Genomic DNA, 27,553 nt, shown 5'->3' with positions numbered 1-27,553 from the left:
GGGCGCATATGAAGATGTAGAAGGCGTGCGCTTTGGTTTGGATAAAACATGCTTGTAAGTGGGGAAGCAAACCCCCAAATGTCATCCTATCTATTTACGCTACGGCCCAATTAAAAGCATTTTTGTGTGCAGTCGTGGCTCACGGTTTAACTGGGTCTGAGGCCCGCCTGTGTCTGTACAGTTCAAAGTAAAGTAGACGTGCGCAGTTGAATTTCATACAAAAACCAGCAGTAAACAGCCAGTATTCTTCCGTTCATCAGCTGTATAGATGTAACAGTACACCGTAACGAGACTGAAGGCGAGGAGCAGCGATAATCTCTTGTTTGGTTTCTCTGTGAAGCCTGCTCCCTGCGCCACAGCTCTCCACTTGGCTCAGAGACTCATGACATTATTGGACGTCGTCACACTCTGTTCCAAAGTGTCCCGGTCGGTGATTGGCCCGATACGTTTCATGCGCCTCTAGTTGTGTGTGTGTGTGTGTGTGTGTGTGTGTGTGTGTGTGTGTGTGTGTGTGTGTGTGTGTGTGTGTGTGTGTGTGTGTGTGTGTGTGTGTGTGTGAAGAGTGTCACACAGCGGTGAAAAGCTCTGGGTGTGTGGGAGTAGTGTGCAACAGCGACCACAGTCAGTCTTATAGTAAATCAACGACCATGACCCTCTGGAGCGCCTTTGCGCAGGGAGGATGCCCACAGTTTCCGAATAATGACAACAACCAGCACCATTCCGGTGAGAAAATAACTATGTTTTAGTTAGTAGTCATAATTTGGATACAAAATAAACTCACGCAGTGGAAGTGGATTAAGAGAACAGAAACCAGGTTCTTCAGAGAAGCACCGATGGAGGAGCAGCGGGATCTTAACAGCTCGGATAACAGCGAGGGGGAGAGCGTTTCCCCGTCTCCCAGCCTGCCCTCCCCGCCTATATTGCCTCTACAGGTCGCCCAACAGGCCCACAGAACCACCAACTTTTTCATTGACAACATTTTGAGACCGGACTTTGGCTGCAAGAAGGAGCACGGCCTTGGCCTGCGGGAGAGGGCGCAGACATCCGGTCGGGAGCGCGTCCACCCGGCGATCAGCAGGCCGAGTCTTCCAGGGACGCCGTGCCAGGACTCCAACTGCAGTACTGACAGTAGTTCGTCCTCTGCCTCCTCCGCTTCTTTGGCAAGTCCCAAAAAAAGCAACGTTAGCGGCGGAGGAGCCGCAGCCGCTCCCTCTACCGGTAACGGCCATGGCGTAAAAGCAGAGGGGAGAACTGGCACTGGGACCGGGGAAAATACCTCGTCTTCGCTGGTGGTGCTGAACGGCACCGCGGCGCCCACACCGGAGACGCAGCCACTGCTCTGGCCTGCCTGGGTTTACTGCACCCGATACTCGGACAGGCCCTCATCTGGTAAGGCAGTAGATTCGTGAAGAAATGCAACTGTGACCGTGCATAACTGAGGATTATTTCCACCCTAAACTCACTTAACATTTTATTCATCAAGACTTTTTTTAAACGTTAATATTCAACAGTTTCCATGCAACAAACGAAGAACAATTTTTCTAATAAAGTAAAGCACGAAATAAAGTTTTAGAACATTTTCAGACCTTCGTTTAAATGTTCTCAAAAAATGAAGCTGCACTGACTCGACTCAAGTCTAATATCAAACCAAATCGTTTATTGGTTAGCAATACAATACTGGATATATGTTATGATAATCTTTGTATTGCCGCTTTGATTTATTTTTAAATCGTCTCAGGATTTCATGCCGCTCGACGCAGCACCACAATAATAAAAAAAACTCGATAAAGACAGAAAACAGTTTAAAATGCTGGTTCATGTATTTATTTATTTCGGTTCAAAAATAATATATATTTTACATTTATATATTTTGGGATGAAAATATAAAATTGTTCACTACACATCTGTAACACTTTGGTGTGTTTGACGTGGAGGTTTTCTGTGAATTTCTGTTTGTTTAAAGTTTCACTTGCAAAATAAAAAAATGATTAAATAAATAATCCTAAAAGCTATTTTAATTTAAATTCACGCGCATCAAAAAGCACAACCAGTGCTCGTGCGGCCTGTAAAAACTTCTCCCCGTTTTAGTCATAAACGGTATTTAGTCTTGTTAGATTTCCATAAGCAGTCGCTCAGCGTTGATCCTGGAGGATTAGAATTGTGTAGCTGACAACGGAACATATTTGACACTTTGGCTGATTCCAGGAGATATTGTCTTTCCACAAAAACCGGTGATGGCGTGTAATAGCTCCTGTGACCCGGTGTGTGAGCTGCCATCAGTAAGGTGGAATAAAACACAAAGGAACTGAAGGTAAATAAAGTCTTACAGCCTCGCGAGCCTGTTCGTCTTTACAGAGGACATTTTGAATTTATTAAGCGCGTGCTTAAATTTTTGCTAAAGAAACTATGCAGATGTAAATAGCTAGAAGACACGTGCACGTTCATTAATTTAAATTTGCGTGTGTGTGTGTGTGTGTGTGTGTGTGTGTGTGTGTGTGTGTGTGTGTGTGTGTGTGTGTGTGTGTGTGTGTGTGAGCCATATTATTTGTGACGTGGACTTCAGTATTTCAAAGCCAAACAAGTAAAGACATTTATTAATATTTTAAAAAGTCAATCGTACACCAGTCACTACACCAGAGGATTGTTCAAACCATAGTCTTTGTGCGGCATCTTGTTAATGAATTTAACTTTGTTCAGTGTGAACTGAAGCTTTCTGTTCCAACTGGCATTATTTGTTTTTGTCGTTTAAAAAGAAAAAGAGAAAAAGCAGTAAACGCGTGCTGTTCTATGCACACCATGATCTGGGCGGCCGAATATTCTAAAACATAAAAAAAAAAAAAGGAAATCTTATTGTCGAATATTTAGATGACAGATTATTGTGTGAAAACACCTAAACGTACGTGTGTTCGCAATGATGTCAGACAGGGGCTCAGGCTGCTGTAGTCATCCGTGTAGGCAGTAATCAGGAGTGTGTAAACGCGCTGATACTCTGAAGACACCACCACACAGACACGTGCCGCATAACGTTATTCTGTAAATTAAATAAAGAAATAATAATAATAATAATAATAATAATAATAATAATAACTATTATTAGTAGTAGTAGTATCTGTCATGTATCCATAGCTTGCAGGCTGGATTACTTAAAACTCCAGCTTTGTTAGCGCGCTGTTGTTTTGCGCACGCTGCATATTTATGTTTCCGCTCTCTTCTTTCGCCCCTACTGCAGGCCCAAGGACACGGAAACTGAAAAAGTCAAAAAGCGGCAAAGAGGACAAACGGCCACGCACGGCCTTCACGGCCGAGCAGCTGCAGAGACTGAAGACAGAGTTCCAAGTGAATCGCTACATCACGGAGCAGCGGCGCCAGTCTCTGGCCCAGGAGCTCAACCTCAACGAGTCCCAGATCAAAATATGGTTTCAGAACAAAAGGGCCAAGATCAAAAAGGCCAGTGGCTTCAAGAACGGGCTGGCCCTTCAGCTGATGGCGCAGGGACTTTACAACCATTCCACCACCACCATCCAGGAGGACAAGGAGGACAGCGACTGATGAACACGACTTCCTGCTTACACTCACGCTGTACATTGTAAATAATAATATCTAATTTAACGTGGAGGATGGGGGACCGAGCTAGTGTCCTCTTCCTCGTCTCCTCCTCTTCAGAAGTGACTCTAGAGCAGAAGATTCGAGCAGACTGACCTGCCACCGCCAAACCAAAGATTTTATTGAGAAATAGACACTTTCAGAAACGTTAATAAGCAGCAGCACCCTTGATGTTAGACTGAAGTGTACCCTCACCCATCCATTCCTCCTCACAGCCATAACAGGCGCACACCAGCTGATGTTCTGGGGCATTTTTACTTTACTAATGGTAGTTGCTTTCGTTCTGGAACGCGCTGCTGACCACTTCCAACAGCCATACGAGTACTTTACTAATCCTGCGGTCAGTTTGAATAAGGTTCAACACACAGTTTGAGTACCAAATGTGAACAACGTGGTTCTGTCATTTCAAAAGACACAAGAAATCCCTTTGAATTTGTTAGGAACGTCTCATGCAATCTGTTACAGTGAAAACACATGTGGGATCTGATCTAAATAGAGGATTCTGTATGATGCCCTTTGAGAAACCACACGGAAAATATAAAAACAGTATTATAAATAATAACTTAAAATTGTAATTGCTGAGAGAAAGCCTCGATAAAAGCCCATCGTTAATATTTTGTTAATATTTTATTGGTACAGCAGCACATAAAACGTGTTGTGGTCCTTTTCACTTTCAGACATACACGCTAAAACTGAAACAACAACGCCTTCACACAAACACAACATCTGCAGCTTTGCCACACTCTCTGTTTTTGTGCCACTTCTTTTATCTAATCGGCCGATCAATAAAAAGAAATAAACAAACGAACAAAGAAATTTAAAATCAAATCAAATGAACGTGTGAGCTGTACTGCATTTTCATAACGTCACCGTGTGTGTGTGCACCTGCAGCGGTTTCTTAGTCGAAATTGTGTAATTGTGTTTTCTGAGCTTAATGTCTCTTAAACGGACCCAAGGATTACTACAGCGCTTCTGTGCGTCATTTCCTCTGGTGCAAAGCGGCCTGAGACACTCGGCAAACAGCATCGCACTATTTGAAATACATCTTGAAATACATTATGTACAATTTCAAATAAACACTTTTATATTGGAACTGACCCAGTTGTGTGTGTGTGTGTGTGTGTGTGTGTGTGTGTGTGTGTGTGTGTGTGTGTGTGTGTGTGTGTGTGTGTGTGTGTGTGTGTGTGTGTAACTGAATATTCAATTAATAAAATAAAATGGAGGTGAGGCTGTCTGCGGAGAAGCTGGGGGTAAGGGGACGTCGCAGCTCATTGGTTCAAGTGAGTGGGGACAACTGAATCCATATTCATAGGTCTTTGGAAAGGAGGTGAATTTACACTGCAAGACGCATCGCTATCACGCCGTTCAAAGCGTTACAGAGCATGAAATTGCCTCTCCGTCTTTCTGTGATCACCCATTTCATCAGCCGGCTCTCTGCACAGCCTTAAACAAAAATACCAAGGTGCTGAAGGTAAACGCAGTGTGAGTCCGCCTGTGTGTGTGTCTCCGAGAGACAACCAGCAAATCGACAGGTCAAGGCACGGCCTACAAGCAACACTAAAATAACACAGAAAGGCACAAATCAAGCAGGTGAGAGAGGGAGGGCGTATCTGATTTTTTTTTTTCATGCAAATGGTTAAAAATTATAAAAGAAAATGAATATTTCAATTCATATTCCCTACATTTAATTAGTTGGTGCGTTTCTTTATCATTTGAGCAGCCTGATCGGGTTTTACTAAATACAATCCATGTAAAACCAAAAACACTCGAATAATCTTTGGTTTGGTTTGTTTTTAGATAAATTCTTTCTTGTATTATTTTTGGAGTATATTTAAAAATCACGAAATAAAGAAACTGTAAAGTTTTCTCGTTTTTATACAAGCTACATTTACAGACTATCGCTCCAGATGATTTCTTTCACAAGATAAAAAGTGTGTTTGTTTAAAATAAATAAATGTAACCTTCGGCCGGCATAATCTCTTTCTTCACTCTCCATCCAGCTATTGTTTTCATCCAAAGAAATGTGTTCTTCATTCTATCAGCTAAGTAGAACAGATAAATGACCTCCGGTTAATCTGACAAGTAAAATGAACCATAATCCCTTTTTGTTTGGAGGAAAGGGGGCTTTGTTAGACCTTAGAGAAATATATAAACATAAACACCTTAGATCTGCGTTATCAGCTACTGATAGAAGTCCACTGTGTAATTAGTTTGGACTAAATTAAACAGAATGAGTATCTTGGAGAGGAAACCAGTTATTTCCTGTAGCCTGGAGGTCATCTGTCATCTGGAGCTTCATAGTTAACCTATGGTTGCCTCTTGCAGAGCCTGTCCAATGAAAGCACTCCTTACTCCTTATAAAAGAAAAAAAAGAAAGAAAGCAGAGGGTAACAGCAGGCTGAGATCAATTTGTCAAAATCAAACGTAGATGTTGTGACAAGTTGTATGGCCCTCTGCCTGTACCTGTTTTCTTCCACTCTTCTGCTGTTGCTGCTGCCAGCCTCAGAGGAAGAGGAGGGGAAGAGGATTCTTATACAGGCCTTTGGAATATCTATACCTGTGTGTGTGTGTGTGTGTGTGTGTGTGTGTGTGTGTGTGTGTGTGTGTGTGTGTGTGTGTGTGTGTGTGTGTGTGTGTGTGTGTGTGTGTGTGTGTGAGGGAGACTGGTAAAGATGCAGTGACTGAAGAGTGCAACCAAACAGCTGGTCCTGCGGCTACAGGAACAGCTTTCATTTACATGCAAATGAAGGTAATAAAGAAAGACTCCCTGCTGATATAGAACTTTATGAATGTATATTATTAGTACTGTTGTTGTTACTATCATCATCATCATCATCATCATCATCATCATCATCATCATCATTATTATTATTGTTGTTGTTAATAATAATAATAATAATAATAATAATAATAATAATAATAATAATAATAACTTTTCTTGAATAGAACAGTAGGAATCTTTGATAATCTGCTCTGTGAGCAGCAAAAAAAATTGAAAGTCTTCATTTCTTAGAACAAAAAGTGCACACAGCAAACCCAAAACTTCAAAAAAATGGAAAATTCCAAATCAGCAGATTGATGTAAACACCTGCTATGATCCCGTGGTAATTAAAGAACTTAATTACATTTCAAGTCATAAAATGATCAAATTTAAAACCTTCTTAGTAAACAAAAAACTTTCTTGAGGAAGTGACTGAAGAAAAGAAAAGGTGTTAACAAGTGATACATTAAATTTGAACACACGTGGATTACCATGGTGTCTAATTTATTTGAATTTACAGGAATGCAATTCATGGCCAACATTTTTTGTGCTGAAATTCAAAATCTTCACATTAAAATTTGGGGAAAAATCCCCCACACGGTTATACCAACACACATGCAAAGGCTTTATGTATGTGTCTCAACACAAACATACACAGTGGTGTGCAGACTTGAACTCTGCATGTCTCTCTCTGTCTACAGTCTGTCAACAAGTGAACTGTGAGAGCCAGCAAAACAGTTGTGGCACAAATGGCCACGGTTGTTTTATCATGGGTGAGTAACAAAAGTGGCATTGAGTTGTACAGGCCTCCCACACTGTTACTGAACACTCTGTGTGTGTGTGTGTGTGTGTGTGTGTGTGTGTGTGTGTGTGTGTGTGTGTGTGTGTGTGTGTGTGTGTGTGTGTGTGTGTGTGTGCGTGCTAAGATCCATAACTCATACATGGATTAACTGTTGGATGTTAGATGTATGTGTGCATGTGTGTGCCCATCTGCCAGGAAGAATTTGTTCGATAAGGATTACTCAGTCATTAAATGTCACATGTTGACTGCTCACCTCTGATACTCGAGATTGTTTCACACAGACAGGGGCGAGTGAAATGTTGGGTTATATTCTGTGATAAGATAGAACATTTACCAGCAATAAGCCGATATATTCAACAAAGAAGGACTAGAACAGATAATCTGTAAACCAACACAACAATATCTAAATTTATTTATGTTATGATTATTATTTTAGGAAGGTTACAGTTAATTTTGCACATTGTGTTTAAAAAAACAACCAAACACCTAAACACACTTTCTTAAAATGGCAAAACACAGAGTACAAGAAGAAAGCTGTGTGTGCCCCCCCCCCCCCCCCCCCCCCCCCCCCCCGGTCACTGTGCAGTGTTATTTTAAACGGCCTATGGCAAAAAGCAACTCAGTAAATGATTTGGTAAAAGGAACAGAAAACAATGATATAAAGTTATTAGAAACAAACTGATAAACAATGAGATATGACGAAAGATGCTTTTCTTATATTTCACACAATTCCTCTGTGTACTCTGGTGTATTCTGGCCGTCTGGAAATTAATGAAGCTGGAATGAAAAGGTGTCTTTGTTGCATACATGGACACAAACTGTACTTTGGCAGTAAGAATTTGAATCCAGTAGAACTGAAATCCACATATTTATTTCCCACAGATCCGTGACAGGCCTTAGACTTAACCAGAAATGGTGGTTTGTTACAGTGGCATGTTTGTTAACCAGCTCATCATCTTTCTCTAAACATGGTGTTGATGCCTAACACTAACCAAAGAGCAAAGACAACAAAACCAAAAGAAAGACGTTTAAACATGTTGTCATCGTGTAACTGAATTATCAGCACAACTTCACTTGTGTCTTTTGTATGATTGTGCTGTGTTTCTTTGTGTGTGTGTTAGGGCTGGACTCTCATCACACCTGTGAAGTTTGGTAGAGACTGAGTATTGTGTCTTTGAGTTACAACAGTTTCGTGCTTCACGGTGATTGATCAAAACTCGGAGTGTTGCTATGCCATTTAGTTTTCATGAAAACTCTTTAGGATCCATTAAGTGAAGATCGTGTTGAGCTCATGAAATCCCTCAGTGTTTGTTAAGGTATGAGGCCTGAAATTAGCAGAAAATGTGGCCAAAATTACACATTAAATTCAAAATGGCAGACTTCCTGTTGGGTTGAGGATGAGACTTTTATTGTATATCTTGATATCTGACATTAGGATGCCAAGTTTCAAACGCATAGATGAAAAAGTGCAGGGACTCCTTTAAAATTTCATAGGTGGCATTGTGGAGCCATTTTGCAATATTCAATGAAAAGGGCTAGAAAACAGGAAAGCCTTCATCACATTTGAGAGTCTGCCAGGTTTGACGACTTTTCAAGCTTTCCAAGCTCTGTGAAAACTACTTCCTGATGATGGCGAATCGCTATTCTACATGGGTGCGCCGTTAAATGAAAGCTCACATTTTCACACTGAAGCATCATCAGTTTCTGATGTTTATTCAGACAGCTTTTGAGGTGTATGGGGTCAACCTGGGAGGAGCAGTACATCGAAGTATAAAACATCACATTTCCTTACAACTAGGTGGCGCTGTAGCTTTTGCTTACAATGAACATAAGCTGTTCAGAGTCTGACTCTCGTCATGCCTTTAAAGTTTGGGAGAAACTGGACAAGGTGTCGTAGAGTTATAGCAATTTCGTGCCTCATGGCAAAACATAAAAATTCGCAATGTTGCCAAGGTTACACGCTTAGATGAAAACTCAGTTTTCCTTGTAGTGTAAGACCAACTCGAAATTTGAGGTTGCTGAGGTCAGCTGCCTTGAAACTGTACCCCCAAAGTGTAAAACATTACATTTCCTGTTCCCACTAGGTGGCGCTGTGAACACTGTACAATATTGCAGTTAATATGTATTTGGGGGCGGAGCCTGATGACATGTGAGACCTTTGGTTCAGACTGGACAAAATATGTCAGCCAATTAAAATTTCACAGCAAATGATCAAAATTCCCCCACAAACAAACTCTTCAACGAAAACTCAAAAGCTCAGCAGTTTAATGTTGCCCACGTCAAAATATGAATCTGATAAATGATCCATTAACATCCTGAGGAGTTCAAAAAGTATTCACTGGACCCGATGCATGTGCAAAATTCAATACTTCATTAGTGTTTGAGCATGCTAAGGCCTTCAAAAAGGAGATTGAAGATGATATTAAACAGATCACTTGTAATAGGGCCTTCACACTTTTAGTGCTCGGGCCCTAAAAGCTTAAAACTTTTAAGCTACCAGCCAGCCATCAAAGCTAGCCGGCCCACCTCCTCCCAGGGTCTGTTTGTTCCCAAATATAGCATACAAACAGTGTATTTACATGGTTTCCTTCTGCAGCTCCTCAAATATAACTGCCATTCAAGGGTCTGAACTTGGATCTCTTCATATCCCCACCCCATGCTGCAGTGATGCCAATTGAGTTAAGCCAGCAGGCAAATGAGGTTCAAACCAAAGAAAGTCTCAAAAGTATTATTTCAGTAGTTTGTGCAGTGGTTGCTAAATGCTTCAGTTTGTGAACAAATGTCTCAACACACATATCAGTTCACTGACAGTGTTGCCTTTAAATTACAATTGATTATATGCATAATATTCTTCCCCCAGTGCACCATCTATCACTTGACATTGTTTTTCATGACAGTCTATATTATTAAAAAACATATTGTGGCCACATAACAGTGAGGGTCAGGAAGCATAAGCGCATGCATTTGTCTGGTCATTTCTGTAATCTTTAATTACACAAGACTGGAAATTCAGCCATGTAATCCACAAGACACTCTCAGCTCTCACACAGTAACAGAACAGAATACCAAAACACACCAGCATTTCGTTTTCTGAGCAGAGCGGTAAAAGTCCTCGGCATCTTCTGAACATCCGCTGTAAAAGGTTAAAGAAGTAGTAAAAATGACAACGCTGACATTTCCCCGAATCCTCTGTTTGCAATCGCTGTTATCAACAATTGCCAAACAAAATGGCAGCAGTGCTTACTGCGTATGTGTCTGAGCAAACAAGGACTCTGCACCAACAGACTACATTACACTTTGGAAGATTTTACCCCAGGAATTTATTAATGCTGTTTTTTAATGACATAACACAGATGTACACAAACTAAAAAAACTAAAAAACAAAATGGTAAATGGTCGGTATTTGTATAGCGCTTCACTCATCCCTAAGGACCCCAAAGCGCTTTACATATCCAGTCATCCACCCATTCACACACTGGTGATGGCAGCTACATTGTAGCCACAGCCACCCTAGGGCGCACTGACAGAGGCGAGGCTGCCGGACACTGGCCCTCTGACCACCACCAGTAGGCAACGGGTGAAGTGTCTTGCACAAGGACACAACATCAAAAATAATAACACTAATATTAATACTACTACTAATATTAATAATAAATAACAATAGTAATAAAACACAATGTTAATGTGTTCTTTATCATTTCAGAAGCATTAAATGTAAGACTTTTGGTATTGGCTCTCAGTCAATAAACACACTAGACAGATTAGAAATTGAACCATAAAAATTCATATTTACAAACTTTTTGGCAAGTCTTCAAGCCTATTTTTGCATCAGTTATTGTGCAACAGAAAGTCAAAAATACATCTGCATGTCATAATTTGCAAAGATAATTAGATGAATCATTAAAAAATAATATCAAATGCAGGTTCTCAGAGAAAGCCTAAATCTGACATCAACAATGTATCCTGAAAAAACAATTATGTGATTTACACATGAATAGCATATTTTATTTACTGGAAGATCGACTAAATAATAACAACAATGTATCACAATACAGCAATTAGCAATGAAATTTTATTTGTTCTAGATTTTAATCTCACTGCAATTTTCAATTCTCAGTCCTGTCCTGGAACCAAAATTGAGAGTATACATAAATATTATATGATGCATACTCTGATGCAACAATATGGAAGAATATACAATTTAATAATTAAACATAATTTAAGGAAGATAGGTGACTTGTATACTATAATTGTGCATATTCATAAATAAGTAGAAATGCACTCAATATTTAATAATAATAATAATAATGGATTGCATTTATATAGCGCTTTTTGGGACCCCTCAAAGCGCTTTACAATTCCACTATTCATTCACTCTCACATTCACACACTGGTGGAGGCAGCTACAGCTGTAGCCACAGCTGCCCTGGGGCAGATACTTGTAACAAATGTAGCCTATTTCTCAGTTTAACTGATTTACAACATTAAAAAGTCAACTCAATTTTTATAATGACCCTGAGCACTGGCCACAAAACAAGTTCTTGAACACTGCACTAATAAATATTGTTATACTAAGGAAAGGGTCACGCGACTAGACGTGTAGCACACATAATCAAAACGGTTACTTATAGTGAAAGAACCCATGGAGAATTATTCCATTTTACAATTTTTTGGCCAGTTGCATCAATCTCATTTATAATTTCATTAATGATTTTCTCTTACTTCTGTCATTATGTCCAGAACACAACATTTTGTTGCTAAAAAGTCAGATTTGAAAGCAAAACCGGGCTGAGACATAGTGGTCAGTCTTCCTGTGCAGGCTCATCGTATCCATCTTTCTCTCCTCTCCTTCCTCTGTCTGTGTGTGGAGGTGTGGATATGTGTGTGGATTACCCACATCTTCTGTGGCAGGGGTGGGTCTCCCTCTGCTTCCTGCCTTTCAGTCTAGCATACCTGTGATAATTAACTCACCTGTTAACAATCCTGGATCCTGGCTGCTGTTTAAGGAGAAAAAATACCTTCTGTTACATATTCCCTATTTATGAGGAATGATCCCTGTTTGCCAGGGCGTGTGGACACTTCTTCAACACACTCCGACTTGCCTGGTTATGCCCCACAGCTTATATATAAAAAAGCTGTACAGATGTGAAATCACTGGTTGCTTGATCTCCACTTACTGTCGGGTGATGTGTGTTTGCTTTACACAGTGTACAGTGTCTTTCCATGACCTTCGTGGTGGGGAGCCTGTCGGTTGAAGAGCCCGCTACTCTTCACACTGTTGCTCAGATCCTCACTGATGTTGATGTCCAGGAATCTGAAGCAGATGACTCTCTCCACCTCTGCCCCTTTGATGTGGATGGGGGTGTGGCCTCCTCTCTGCAGTCTCCTGTAATCCACGAGGAGCTCCTTGGTTTTGCTGACGTTAAGCAGCAGGCTGTTGTTGCGGCACCATGATGTCAGGGCTCTCACCTCTGCCCTGTATGTCATCTCATCTCCATCAGAAATGCAGCCGATAATGGTGGTGTCATCTGCAAATTTGATGATGGTGTTGCAGCTGTGTGTTGCTGTACAGTGGTGGGTGAACAGGGTGTACAGCAGGGGGCTGAGCACACATCCCTGGGGGGCACCTGTGCTGAGGGTGAGTGTGGATGAGGTCCTGGAGCCCAGGACTCCAGAGCCGCAAATAGGCTACATTTGTTACAAGTATCATTACTGCTAAGGGAGGCTGAGGAGCAACTGCATCTGACACAATGAGCAGGAAAGTGCAGGAGGGACAGGTGAAGAGGCCATGCTGCTAGCGAGTTGGCTACGAGCTAAGTTAAGCTAGTGAAACCCTAAAGACACAGTAAGTGAAAACTGTGACCATAAATTAGCGAGAGAACATGCAGAGATTGTGCTTCAGATGAAGCATGTGAAGATTACACTATGAAATAAGAAGTTATCTATAAGTTTTTAATTAAACTGCTACACAAAAACACCACTGTGTGTTGGAACAGTAGCAGGAAGTGATACTCTAACGCAGAGAGAGTGAACACCAAGTGACAGAACCACCAATGTCATCTGGCAGGGCCTGGATTGGGTTGGCATGTAAGTCCATAACTTAAGGCCCCCACATTAGCTAAGCTGCGATGTAAGGAAGTTTCGGTGGGGCTAACCGAAGTGTGATAAACTGGGATGAAGAATTGTTGAATATTAATAGTAGCATATGGAGGTTGGGTAACGATCAATAGTTTGGCAAGTCCTGAAGTTCTGAGGTGTCATAATGTGTCTATAAGTACAGACTCAGACAGAGAGAGATATGTAAAGACAGTGGCTGCATTCATCCCAGGAGTTCAAGTTACAACTGAGAGGAATTTTGGGAATTAAGCTCAGTGCAGACCGTAGCTAACATTTTTAACACCAGGATTGTGTGTGGTCCCTGCTGAACATGTGCATGCGTGTGAGAAATGCATTACATGTGTCTGAAGGTGTACCTGTGTATTTGATGGAGGGAATTTGAGTGAAGAAGTGTAGTAGTGGTCTTTTTGGCTGTAAGCATCTCATATGGTGATGGTCTTGTATACTAAATGATCTCCCACCCATTCAAGCTGTTTTTCAATGCTTTCTCTGCATGACAGCTTTGTCTGTAATATTCACACTTATTCATACTTCGATTGTTGTACTGGAGAGCAACTCGGGGGTGTTATCTTGACCAAAGATATTTGGCATACAGACTGAAGCAGCTAGTGTTTGAACCACCAGCTTTCCAATTAGTAGCTGACCTGCCCTTACCTCCTGAGCTGCAGCCACCCCAATTATCATCCCAGTTACTTTCAGTTACAGAAACAATTGGAAATGCTAAAAAACGTAGCGCTAGTGAAAAAACAGAAATGCAGAGACGTTGTTGCCTTTTATTTTCACTTATCTTAGAATTTTAAGTCAGTCTTGTTAAACAGTGCTGATAGCCATGTTTACAGGTGCAGGGCTCAAAGTTAAAAATGGGCTCATAGAACCAGGCTGAATAACAACAACCCACATTCATCAAGAATCTAATATGGAATCACATCATACTATATTATTCATGTGGGGACAATGCGAAGCAAATGTAGCCGATGTTTTACCTGATGGGTACAATGTTGCTGCTGCTGCTGATGGTGCTGGAGGGCAGGGCTGTGCTGATCTCAGACTGGAGACATTAAGGAGTCCACAGGAGAGATGGGAGCTGATTAAACATGTGTTATGAGATAATAATAAAATGCAAAGACTGGTGACAGAGCTTGGAACCATAAGGAAACAGATATAAAAAATAAACCAGGCTCTGCCTGTGACTCACTCTTTGAATCTCTTCCATCTCATCTATCACTCTCCACTTGGTGTCCATCTGAGAACAAGGCACAACTTCCTGTTGCATTAAACTGTTATTTAATTATCCACACGTAACAACTCTTGCACCTAATCCATAATAAAGTAATGATAGAAAACTGTTATAGAACAAAAACATTGCAGTTGTGTTTATTATTATTTTCATACTTGAACACCTCTGCAATGCAACAACTGGTACAGCTGTTATTGTGACCTGAGCTCTTTGTAATCCAGCTGCTGAGGGATCCTCACACAGCGCCTTCTGTCACGGTTTCCTCCTCATTTCCTTACAGGGCAAGTCTGGACAATGTTGTATCATGAGTAATAATTTAAAAATCTATAAACATAAAACATGCACACACATGCACACACAGTGACATGTTATACCTTCTTCAGAATACTGTGTATACTATGGCCACAAGTTTGCTCCTTGGAGCTGCTCCAGAATCCTTCCTTTAATATTTATTCCTAGTGCTATAATAATAAAGTAATGAGAATAAAAAAATAAAGCAATAAATGTAAAATAATGTATTTATCATGATTCAATTTGCTTGACTATCCACTCCGTGCAGGCAGAAAGTTTATTAAATGTTTAAATTGTGGAGATAATATAATTTTGCTGCTGTAAAATCAACATTTTGTCATATTTGAAATACAAATCTAATATAAACTGTCTCTTAATGTATTTTTCAAATACAGTGTTTTTTCATAGTTATAATAATCCATAATTATGTGGATATGCATATTAGCCCTGTAACTTACTTTAAACTAAGCATGTTCCCTAAAACGGTGAACAGAGCTACAGACCCCTGAAACCCTTCCCCAGTTAGCTAGCAGCTAATGACCAGCACACCAGTTCATAAAAGGACCAGTAATGTTTGTTTCAATTTGTCAGTCGTCACAAGACAACTGACCAACATATACATAATAAGCTAATACTCGTGTGTGCTATAGACTACAGTGTACGCTGTAAACCTGCTTACTGGTTTTTGTTGCATCAGTCTGCACCGCTCAGGCGGCAACTGCTCTTTGCAAGCTCATTCCCGGCTCGTAACCAGCGCCCTCTGCCATCAGGGGCGAACATTGGTTAATGGTCATCATGTGACTGCTGCAAGCCAGATCCTTATATTTAACAAAACTGTGATTAATAGTTAAATATTACTGTTGAGGGGCACAGACAGGACTCCACACACACACGCACACACACACACACACACACACACACACACACACACACACACACACACACACACACACACACACACACACACACACACACACACATTACAAAAAAATAAATAAAAATTTGTGTCAAGAAAAGGGCACTTGGGGCAAAGGGGCAGGTGCAACAACAAAACACTGTGAAATAAATTGCAGTATGGTGAATTTTCCAGTAAAGTGTTGCCAGTATTATTTTTGAAAATTTACAGGATTTTTCTGACATTGCTAAATAACCGTTAACAACCTGATTCTGGGCCGAAACACGGCTTGCCAACAGACAACAGTTGGATAGGTGCATGCTCCACCAGCACTTTCAGATTAGGATCAATGAGAAATCACCTGGTTAAATGTGTTAAGTTTAGCTGTTTTGCTAATATCCTGTCTTCATGTATTTATTAATATCATCTGTATATGTTAATAGTTAACTGTGTCATGCAGTGTTCAAGCATTTTAATCCAGGACTTCCTCTGAGCTAATCATCACTGCAGTCCCTCTTCAGAAAGACAAGCGGAGCCTTTGCTGTCCAATATGGCGAGTTTCAAAGTACAGAAGAAAAAAACGTCTTTGCACCTTAACCTTCGATTTTGTTGGGATAGTGGCAAAGGCCTCTCACAGTTAGGATGAGGTTAACGGTTTTAGAAACAGGGCACGTCTGACTATGTCTAATACGGTACACACAAACAGTAATGGCCTTTACCTGTCTACTGTGCTGGCACTGCAACTGTCAGAAGAAGAGAACCCTCCTCTTCTTCACCTTGAACAACAGCAGACACTGATCCTGATTATACCTGTTCTCTCTCTCTCTCTCACACACACACAGTATATTGTTATATCCTCACATTCTTTATATAAACACAAACACTCCCAACTCATACATGCATACTGTATGTATGCACAAAACAAACCATAAATATCTGTTTATTCAAACACACATGACCTTCTTGCTGTGAGGCAACAGTGCAGTCTTTACCTTTAGATTGATTTCTAACATTTCTTCCTCTCCTGCCCTCTCATACATCCTTCTCCATCTCTGAGTCATCTCTCATTCTTTTACTCATTATTAAACCAAAACTAACAAGCCTGTCTTGAAAATGTAAGCAGTAGAAAGTACAGATATTTGAGTAAAAAATTAATATATCCAACAGATGCCCAATTCGACTGGCATCTGGGGGATTTAGAGAGCAAGTCAGCAGCATGGTGCACCGCGTATTCTGACACCATTATATCAGGACCAGAATGAACTTCAAAAATGATTCAGCCTTTACTTATCCATGTAAACTAACACCCATTTGGAACAATCCAGATATTTGTAAGAAAAGGTAAAAACTACATTTTTGATCACAGCATGAAAGAGATAAAAAAAAAAAGGAAAATGTTATCCAGACAGAAATGTTTTTCATTTGAAGAACGCAAAAAGAAAACACTATAGAGGACAAAGGATGTTACACACTGAAACACATGCACCTATTGCAAAGACAACTCTGCTGAGAACTATATGCATGCTATACGCGCCAGTGTGCTTGTTCAGAGGATCTGGCAAAGAACATGTGAAGACCTATTCATGTGGTTTGGTTGCTGTATCCCAACCTCATCCAAGCTGTACACTTTAGGAGCGTACACGGATTAGAAATGGAAACAAAAATACTCAAAAAAACAACTGGATGAGCTGGTTTCTCACTGGTCCCCACTGATCAGTTCCATTACTTAGTGGGGGTGGTCGGCTGTGTGCCTTACAGGTGGATGAGAGTTGTGTCTGGGACTAAGAGTGTCTGGCAGCTTCTTGGGTGCTGGAGAGCTGTGGTTGCCATTGTGGAGTGTCTGTGTGTCTGCATTAGAGACAGAGAGATGCCGGTCTCAGGCAGGGACGTTTGCCTTCATCTGGGGCTGCCCTCCTCCTCTTCCTGGGATGGATGCAGGTCTTCTCTACTATTAGATGCTGCGGATGGCCTGCATCTAGTTTTGTCTGCCTCAGCTTCCCATGCTCATTATTATTTATATTCTGTGAAGCCACATACACTCTCTCTCTCTCTCTCACACACACACACACACACACACACACACACACACACACACACACACACACACACACACACACACACACCACAAGAAAACTGCTGATTTATGTGTCTATGCAATTTTAGACTTTTGTGTTCCAGGTGCTGCGTGTTTTCTTTCCCTTTGGGTTTCCTTACAGATAAAGTTTGTGATACAGCATGCTTCTCTATTTGTGTTCGATCCTTTTATTATATTTTCTTCTATTTTCTCCCCCATGTTTTGTTTTTTCTGTCGGTCAGCTTAGACATCAGGTAGGCAGTGGTGGGACACGTCATCACATGTAGACAAACTGGGATCTCGCCATTGTGTGAAAGACTGAAGGGGGACGGATGTTTCGAACAGAGCAAGTGTACAGCAGGTATAAATAACAAACAGGAGAAATATATACAATCAAGAGGAATACATATGTATATATAAGTGTGAGTGGCCTGAGTGAAAAGGGTTACTTAGACTATGGCTCAGATTGGGGAGGTGAGTGCAGGGGTGGGATGTGGGGGGATAGTGCTTGTTAACAGTGTGAATGGCCTGGGGAAAGAAGCTGTTTAAGAGTCTGGAGGTGTGGGACCTGACTGACCTGAGGTGCCAACCAGAGGGCAACGGGTCAAACAGGTAGTGGGCAGGGTCACCTGTGATGGCCCTGGTTTTTCTGAGACAGGAGGCTCTAGCGATAGCCTCCATGTGTGACAGAGGGCAGCCAGTGATTTTTTGGGGACCATTAATTACCCTCTGCACAGCCTTCCTGTTTTCAGTTGTGGCCCCTGCATAACAAAACTCAACAATAAACAGTTAACCCGTTGAATCCCAATGCCCTCGGTACCGGGGTCGGAGGGAAAATACCTGGTTTAACAGGATGTCCCACCAAATCTTTTATTTAAATATAGAGATGTGTGGTATCCACAGAAACATCAACATCTCAGCTAAAAGCTCACAAAACCATTTCAACAACCTACAAAAAGCTAAAACAGCAAACGAATAAAGAGTAGGTAAACAGATTCTGTAAAAAGATGTAAACACAAAGCATCGATGCTTCCGTCATCTGAAGGAACATACGGACATGCCGTCGGGTGCTTAAAGCCGACATCTCACAGATTCCAAAACTGCAGGTTTGGTCACTCTGTGACCAAAATTCACTGAACCAGTAGCAAAAGCAGACATTTGGAAAACCTTGTCATGAATTTTGTCTCACCTTCACTGTCTTGTTTTCACCGCAATAAATTGCACCTCTCCCAAGGTCGTTTCTATACAGGTTCAAACAAACAACCTTCATTTGTCACATACACAATCATACAGGGTACAACATGTAATAAAATGCTTGTGCTGCAGACGTAACTAACACATAAATCTATGTACATTTACACTTTTCTTTTATTAAAAAAAAAATTCTGTTAAATTACAGATTTCTTTACTTTGTACGTTCTAACTTATTTTCATCCCAAACTCTAAATAACAATTGTTTCTGGGTATAATTTTATGGCAAAAAAAAAAATTAATAAATGGAACCAAACACAGAGTTGCTTTACTAGTCTAATCGGCTAATGTCCAATATATATTGCTTTCCACAAACCAGTTCACACAAGTCTCAGCATCCAAATGATAGAAATAAAAAGCACACACAAATACTCAGCTTGAAGAACTTTTCAACATGTGGTTGCACTTTGCAAGCAGTGACATGCAAGATAATGCGCTGCAACTACTGTACTGCTGCTGGGTGAAGATCATCCTGCCCAGATTCAGCTCTGACTTCATGTGAAGGGAGTGAAAATTCCTGACCATCAGTCAGAGAGGCAGCACCTCACCAAGCTTTATGTCTCAATCCAGCTACTCTTACAAAATCTGTTAGACGATCAGTGGTTGTTGCTTGAGGCAACGAGCAGGCAGAGATAGATGAGTTTGAATTGTTAGCAAAGACAGCGTCTGAAAAACCTTTCGTTGTGTCTTTCAGATTTGTAGTGGTTGGAATTAACATTTATTATTTAACATAATTAGAATAATTTAAATTATTATTATTAAATTTAACTTCAAAATTTTGCTAATTTCAGAAGCAACATACCCAGTCTAGATAATCATAATGTCACAAAAGTGGCTGTCTTACCCAGGCAGAATAGGCAAAGTTAGTCCAGATGTGGGATGTAATTTATAGAGTCAACTTGTAGAATACCAGGATACCTGTGATGGAAGCGAACGAATGACTGCAGTTCAATTCACTTCAGTTTTATTTATATAGCACCAAATCACTACAACAGTCACTTCAAAGATGTTTATAGATAGATAGATAGATAGATAGATAGATAGATAGATAGATAGATAGATAGATAGATAGATAGATAGATAGATAGATAGATAGATAGATAGATAGATAGATAGATAGATAGATAGATAGATAGATAGATAGATAGATAGATAGATAGATAGAACTTTATTAATCCCTCGGGTGGGTTCCTCTGGGAAATTCGATTTCCAAAAAAGCACAGCACCGACAGAAGTTACAGAGTTACAGAATATTACACACACATATATATAAATACAGAGACAATATAAATAAAATATACGAAGGGGATAAATAGAATAAATAGGAATAAAAAATAAAAATACAAGTGAATTGCACATTTCAAGTATTGAGGTCTATTGCACTGTTGACTATTTACAAAAGTATTGCACAAAAGGTATTGCACAGTGAGGTGAAGAGGCACTACAGCTTAGTTTATATTTATATTGCAAGTTTATATTGCAAGGTGAAGACCTGACAATAGTACAGTGAAAACCCAACAATTAGATGAGCAAGCATGATGCATGGAGTGGCTGTAGCTCAGGAGGCACGCCATCTACTAATAGGAAAGCTGGTGGCTTGATCCCTAGCTGCTCCAGTCTGCATGCCAAATATCCTTGGTCAAGATACTCACCCCAAGGTACTCTCCGATGCATCCATTGGAGTATGAATGTGAATGTTAGATAGAAAGCACTTCAGTAGAAAAAGCTTAGAAAAAAAGTGCTTGTATGACTGGGTGAATGAGGCAAGTTGAATAAATAAATGAATAAATAAGTAAATAAAATTATTTATTTATTCAACTTGCCTCATTCACCCAGTCATACAAGCACTTTTTTTTCTATGCTACGATTTTAATGCACAGGTGGAGCAGAAAAGTGCTATTTAAGGACCAGTCCACTTACACTTGGCAATAGGGGGAAGGAAAAACTCCCTTTTAAGAGGAAACCTCTGGCGAAACCAAGCTCAGGGAAGTGCAGCCACCTGTCGTGATTGGAAAGAGAGCCAGAGATCATTAGCAATTATTTTTAAATACAGAGTGGCGTATAAGCACAAGGTGAGTGAAAACTCACTCATACAGCAATAAAGGAGACCATTCACGCGGTACGCCATGTTTGGAGGAAGAGAAATGCTGAAACATTTCTTGTTTCTTGTAGCCACTTATTTGTTGCATTTCTTAGTGTTGAAACAAGAAATGCAACAAATAAGTGGCTACAGAAGAAACTCAGATAGGTCATGGAGTGGCCAAGCCAATCTCCAGACCTCAGTTCTATGGAAAATCTGTGCAGGGAGCAAAGCCTTGAGCTTCCAAATAGCAGACAAAAAAACCTAAAGGATATAGAGACTTTCTGTAAATGAGGGGCCAACATCACTCCGGTGAACCTGGTGAACGACTACAAAACAAGTCTTTCCACTGTGCTTGACAACAAGGTTTCTCTATCATTTATAAATATTTATTTCTCCCAATAACATGCAAATTACCTTATGTAATGTGTTTTTCTGGCTTTAAAATATCTCTCTATCTATCTATCTATCTATCTATATATATATATATATATATATATATATATATATATATATATATATACATATATTGTGGAGGTAAGCATCAACGACACAGAGCTCTCAGTTCTCACTCCTTCTTTATTCGTCTCCAACATCAACTGCGCATATCGCGCCACAAAACACAGGAACACACTTCCTATAGGTGTAAGTGGAGCCCTCTAGTGGTCCGCCACACACGCCCCCCCCCCCCCGAACACCCAGAAGAACTAGTCCAGGACCCGGGGCTTAAGCAAACGGCCGGAACGGCTGAACTGGGGGGGGGGGGGGGGGGGGGGGAAACGACAGAGGGCAACCCAGCCCGGGAGCGAGGCTGGCACTGGCGGTCAGAAAAAGCTGCAGACGACTCTGACTCCGTTGATTTTGGGTCGCTCCTGGGGGAGAAAACAGAATCCATCAGCCCGGCGGCAGGTGGGCGGCCGCAGCGAGGGGCCTGGGCCGGGACCACCTGATCCTCTTTCATAACATGTGCAGGCTTAAGTCTGTCAACAGAGACAACTTCCTGCCGACCGCCAAAGTCCAAAATGAAATGTTTGTTGCCTGGTTTAAGAACCCTGTATGGCCCGTCATATGGTGGACGCAGCGGAGTCCTATGGGCATCGTGCCTGACGAAAACGAAACGAGCAGAGTCCAACGAACTCGGAACAAAAGTGTCAGGCAGGCAGTGGTGCACAGGACCAGGAACAGGAAATGAGTCTCTTGGGGGGCAAAAAGGCAACAAAGAGGTATCGAAACATGGGGGAGGGCTCTCAGGTAAGAATTCCCCAGGGACCCGGAGAGGCTGGCCGAGGACCAGTTCAGCCGGGGAAACCCCGAGGTCTTCTTTAACCGCGCTACGCAATCCCAGCAAAACCCACGGAAGACGGTCGACCCAGTCGCCACTTGTTAAGGAAGCCCGGAGCGTGGCCTTAAGTGACCGGTGAAACCGTTCGCACATCCCATTAGCTTGCGGGTGGTATGCTGTGGTGCGGTGGACCTTGACTCCCAGGCCGTCAGCCATAGCAGACCAAAGCTCGGAAACAAACTGGGGGCCCCTGTCCGAGGTAATGTCGGCAGGGGGGCCGAAACGTGAAACCCACGTTGACAAAAATGCCCTGGCCACCGTCGCCGCTGTCGTGGACGCCAGGGGTACCGCCTCCGGCCACCTGGTTGTGCGGTCCACCACAGTCAAAAGGTGCGTGAAACCCTGGGACTGCGGCAAGGGACCAACCAAGTCCACATGAACGTGATCGAAACGCCTACCCGGGACACGGAAAGGTTCGAGGGGTGCCTGTGTGTGCCGCTGGATTTTTGAGCGTTGGCATGGGATACAAACCGCCGCCCATTCTTTCACCGTCTTGCGAAGGCCCGGCCAAACAAACCTGGCGCTGACCAGCTTGACCGAGGTCCGGACGCCGGGATGAGAGAGGGCATGCACCGAGTCAAAAACACGACGACGCCACGAACGGGGAACCACCGGGCAAGGGCGGCCGGTGGAAATGTCGCAAAGAAGGTGCGGACCGCCGTCCCACACCGGGGTGTCCTCCAGCACGAGGCCCGTTTTTGTTGACTGAAGGGCAAGGACGTCCGGGTCAGGACGTTGCTCGGCGGCCATGTCAGCGTAGTCGATGCCAACATACACCGGAGAAACCAACACACGTGAGAGACAGTCAGCGACGTGATTGGACTTACCAGCCACATGCTGAATGTCTGTGGTAAACTCTGAAATGGCCGCCAACTGGCGCTGCTGGCGTGCGCTCCATGGGTCAGAGACCTTGGACATCGCAAACGTCAAAGGTTTGTGGTCAACATACGCAGTAAAGTTGCGACCCTCGAGGAAAAAACGAAAATGTCGTGTCGCGAGGTGCAGGGCCAACAACTCCCTGTCAAAAACACTGTACTTGCGTTCAGCATCCCGGAGCGTACGACTGAAAAAGGCGAGCGGTTGCCAGAGACCTGAAACCCGCTGTTCCAACACCCCACCCACTGCCACGTCAGAGGCGTCAGTGGTCAACGCGATCTCCGCCGACGGAAGCGGGTGGGCCAGCAGGGCGGCGTCAGCCAGCGCAGACTTGGCTGCGGAAAACGCACGGACGCGTTCTGGCAGCCAGTCAACCGGATCTTTGGCTGTTTTACCCTTTAAGGCAGCATAGAGTGGCTGTAGCAGGTGGGCAGCTCTGGGGAGAAAGCGGTTGTAAAAATTTATCATCCCCAAGAACTCCTGCAACGCTTTAACCGACGTGGGACGCGGAAAAACCGAAACGGCCTGGACTCTGTCAGGCAACGGAACCACACCTTCAGCGGAAATGCGGTGCCCGAGGAAATCCAGAACAGGCAACCCAAACTGGCACTTGGAAGGGTTGATGATCAGGCCATGCGCTGCCAAACGCTGGAAAACCTGGCGCAGATGGGACTCGTGCTGGCTCGCTGAGCAGCTGGCCACCAATATATCGTCCAGATAAACAAAAACGAACGGCAGCCCACGCAAAACGGAGTCCATCAGCCGCTGAAAGGTCTGGGCGGCACCTTTCAGGCCAAACGGCATGCGCAAAAACTCGAACAAGCCGAAGGGGGTAATGACAGCGGTTTTAGGAACGTCTTCGGCGCGCACGGGAACCTGGTGATACCCCCGCACCAAGTCAATTTTAGAAAAAATCGATGTTCTGGCGAGATTGGCAGAAAAATCCTGAATGTGGGGGATGGGGTAACGGTAATTCTCCGTGGCATTATTTAAACGGCGGAAATCTCCGCATGGCCGCCACCGACCGTCCGATTTGGGCACCATGTGAAGCGGAGAGGCCCATGCACTGTTCGAACGCTGTACAATGCCAAGGTGCTCCATGGCTGCAAACTCTTCCCGAGTGACGGACAGTTTCGCGGGGTCGAGGCGGCGCGCACGCGCGAACACCGGGGGCCCGACCGTGGGAATATAATGCTCAACCCCATGCTTCGTTACCGTGCTAGAGAAATTAGGGACAGACAGCGATGGAAACTGTAAAAGCAAACGCTGAAAAGCATCCCCGGAGGTCACTACATTAGCCCAAATCAGGGGCTCGGCGGCCCGAGTAAAACAGGGTAGCGAAGAAAACGAAACAGCATCGATTAAACGTCTGTTAGCAACATCGACAAGCAGTCCATGAGCACACAGGAAATCAGCACCCAAAATAGGTACAGAGCTAGCGGCAACAACAAAGTTCCACTGGAAATCCCGGCCATGAAAACAAACAGTCACCAACCTTTCCCCAAACGTTTTGATGGGAGAGCCATTAGCTGCAATGAACTGCGGCCCATAGTTCGCTGCTAGTCCGTCGGCAGTGGTAGGGGGAAGGAGGCTCTTCTGGGAGCCGGAGTCCACGAGAAAACGTCTCCCGGAGCGCGAGTCCTCTATGAAGAGCAGCCTTTCTGTATTGCCAGCGGTCGCGGCTGCTACGGCGCGCTGGCGGGTCCGTTTCCCTGGGCCGTGAAAGCGCAAGGCGGCAGGCAGCGATGCGCTCTGTCGCCAAAACGCTGATGGTAGAAACAGATGCTCTTTCCGCGGCGCCGGCGTGTAGCAATCCCTGCCGTCAGCAAGGGGGCGGATGCTCCGGGGGAGGCAGGTGGAGGCGTGGAAGGTGCCGCCGGCGTGTCCGTAGCCAGGGCGTAAACGTCGAAACTGCGGCTAGCCAGGAGAATGCGATCCGCTTCTTCAGCCAGGGAGCGATAATCCTTCGCAGGCAGAAGCGGAGAGTTCGCGAGGACAGCTCTCACGGCGGCCGGTAGTTGGCGGAGGAAGAGGTGGGCGAAGAGGAAACCACCGTCATCTGGCCCGAGCAACGATAGCATGTTCTCCATGAGCTCGAGCGCAGTACCCCCACCCAAGCCTGACAGGTTAAGGAGCTTTTCGGCTCGTTTAGCGTCGGAGAGGGCATAGCGCCGAAGAAGCAGCTCTTTGAGGGCGGCGTATTTCCCTTGGGCGGGTGGGTCCCGGAGGAGCGCCATCGCGCGACGGGTGGCCAGCGGGTCGAGCGAGGCCACCACATGGTGATATTTCGTGTCGTCAGCAGAGATGCCGCGAAGGGCGAACTGAGCCTCCACGTGTACAAACCATGACGGGGGGTCATGGAGCCAAAAGTCCGGCAGTTTCAGCGCCACAGCGAACGTAGCTGTAACAGGAGGCGGAGGTCCGGCGGCCGCTGATGTATCCATAGCGGAGTCTGTGTTATCTGTGGCCCGTTGCATGCTCGAGTCAGGGGTCACCAATGTGGAGGTAAGCATCAACGACACAGAGCTCTCAGTTCTCACTCCTTCTTTATTCGTCTCCAACATCAACTGCGCATATCGCGCCACAAAACACAGGAACACACTTCCTATACACTGGGTGTGAGTGGAGCCCTCTAGTGGTCCGCCACTATATATATATATAAAAAAAAAAAAACACCCAGCACGCCCCTGCGGGCGGTTTATCCTTCAAGCTCGGGTCCTCTACCAGAGGCCTGGGAGCTTGAGGGTCCTGCGCAGTATCTTAGCTGTTCCCAGGACTGCGCTCTTCTGGACAGAGATCTCCGATGTTATTCCCGGGATCTGCTGGAGCCACTCACCTAGCTTGGGAGTCACCGCACCTAGTGCTCCGATTACCACGGGGACCACCGTTACCTTCACCCTCCACATCCTCTCGAGCTCTTCTCTGAGCCCTTGGTATTTCTCCAGCTTCTCGTGTTCCTTCTTCCTGATATTGCTGTCATTCGGAACCGCTACATCGATCACTACGGCCGTCTTCTTCTGTTTGTCTACCACCACTATGTCCGGTTGGTTAGCCACCACCATTTTGTCCGTCTGTATCTGGAAGTCCCACAGGATCTTAGCTCGGTCATTCTCCACCACCCTTGGGGGCATCTCCCATTTTGACCTCGGGACTTCCAGGTTATACTCGGCACAGATGTTCCTGTACACTATGCCGGCCACTTGGTTATGGCATTCCATGTATGTGAGAGTAGTCCCTTCTTTCGAATGTTGGAACACTGAGCTACTAGTTGTTGGCCGTCATTGTGGATGTTGGGTATCGAAGAATCCATAGGTCCCTCATCCTATTCATGTAGCCCCTTCCGCCGGGGTTACAATATATATATATATATATACAGTGGGGCAAAAAAGTATTTAGTCAGCCACCGATTGTGCAAGTTCCCCCACTTAAAATGATGACAGAGGTCAGTAATTTGCACCAGAGGTACACTTCAACTGTGAGAGACAGAATGTGAAAAAAAAATCCATGAATTCACATGGTAGGATTTGTAAAGAATTTATTCGTAAATCAGGGTGGAAAATAAGTATTTGGTCACCTCAAACAAGGAAAATCTCTGGCTCTCACAGACCTGTAACGTCTTCTGTAAGAAGGTTTTCTGTCCCCCACTCGTTACCTGTATGAATGGCACCTGTTTGAACTCATCATCTGTATAAAAGACACCTGTCCACAGCCTCAAACAGTCAGACTCCAAACTCTGCCATGGCCAAGACCAAAGAGCTTTCGAAGGACACCAGGAAAAGTATTGTAGACCTGCACCAGACTGGGAAGAGTGAATCTACAATAGGCAAGCAGCTTGGTGTGAAAAAATCAACTGTGGGAGCAATCATCAGAAAATGGAAGACATACAAGACCACTGATAATCTCCCTCGATCTGGGGCTCCACGCAAGATCTCATCCCGTGGGGTCAAAATGATCATGAGAACGGTGAGCAAAGATCCCAGAACCACACGGGGGGACCTGGTGAATGACCTGCAGAGAGCTGGGACCAAAGTAACAAAGGTCACCATCAGTAACACACTACAACGGCAGGGAATCAAATCCCGCAGTGCCAGACGTGTTCCGCTGCTGAAGCCAGTGCATGTCCAGGCCCGTCTGAAGTTTGCCAGAGAGCACATGGATGATACAGCAGAGGATTGGGAGAATGTCATGTGGTCAGATGAAACCAAAGTAGAACTTTTTGGTATA

General features: G+C 43.6%; 1 protein-coding gene across 1 annotated transcript; it reads left to right on the top strand.

The window, feature by feature from the left end:
• Positions 1-570: 570 nt before the first annotated feature.
• On the top strand, positions 571-4,840 carry en1a (engrailed homeobox 1a). The gene is made up of 2 exons (XM_080903334.1): positions 571-1,389; positions 3,230-4,840. Exons 1-2 carry the CDS (start codon positions 834-836, stop codon positions 3,547-3,549), a joined length of 876 nt encoding a protein of 291 aa, XP_080759460.1. The 5' UTR covers positions 571-833; the 3' UTR covers positions 3,550-4,840.
• The last annotated feature ends 22,713 nt before the right edge of the window (positions 4,841-27,553 follow it).

Source organism: Rhamphochromis sp. 'chilingali' (assembly GCF_963969265.1).
Source record: "Rhamphochromis sp. 'chilingali' genome assembly, chromosome: 14".
Classification (NCBI taxonomy): domain Eukaryota; kingdom Metazoa; phylum Chordata; class Actinopteri; order Cichliformes; family Cichlidae; genus Rhamphochromis; species Rhamphochromis sp. 'chilingali'.
Note: the sequence above shows the minus strand (reverse complement) of the source record. Positions and strands in the feature narration are given on the sequence as shown.

Bases quoted from the DNA above. Each gene is read 5' to 3' on its own strand.
- en1a (XM_080903334.1), top strand. From the start codon at position 834: ATGGAGGAGCAGCGGGATCTTAACAGCTCGGATAACAGCGAGGGGGAG. The intron at 1,390-3,229 runs GTAAGGCAGTAG...CCCCTACTGCAG, and splicing joins CTCGGACAGGCCCTCATCTG to GCCCAAGGACACGGAAACTG.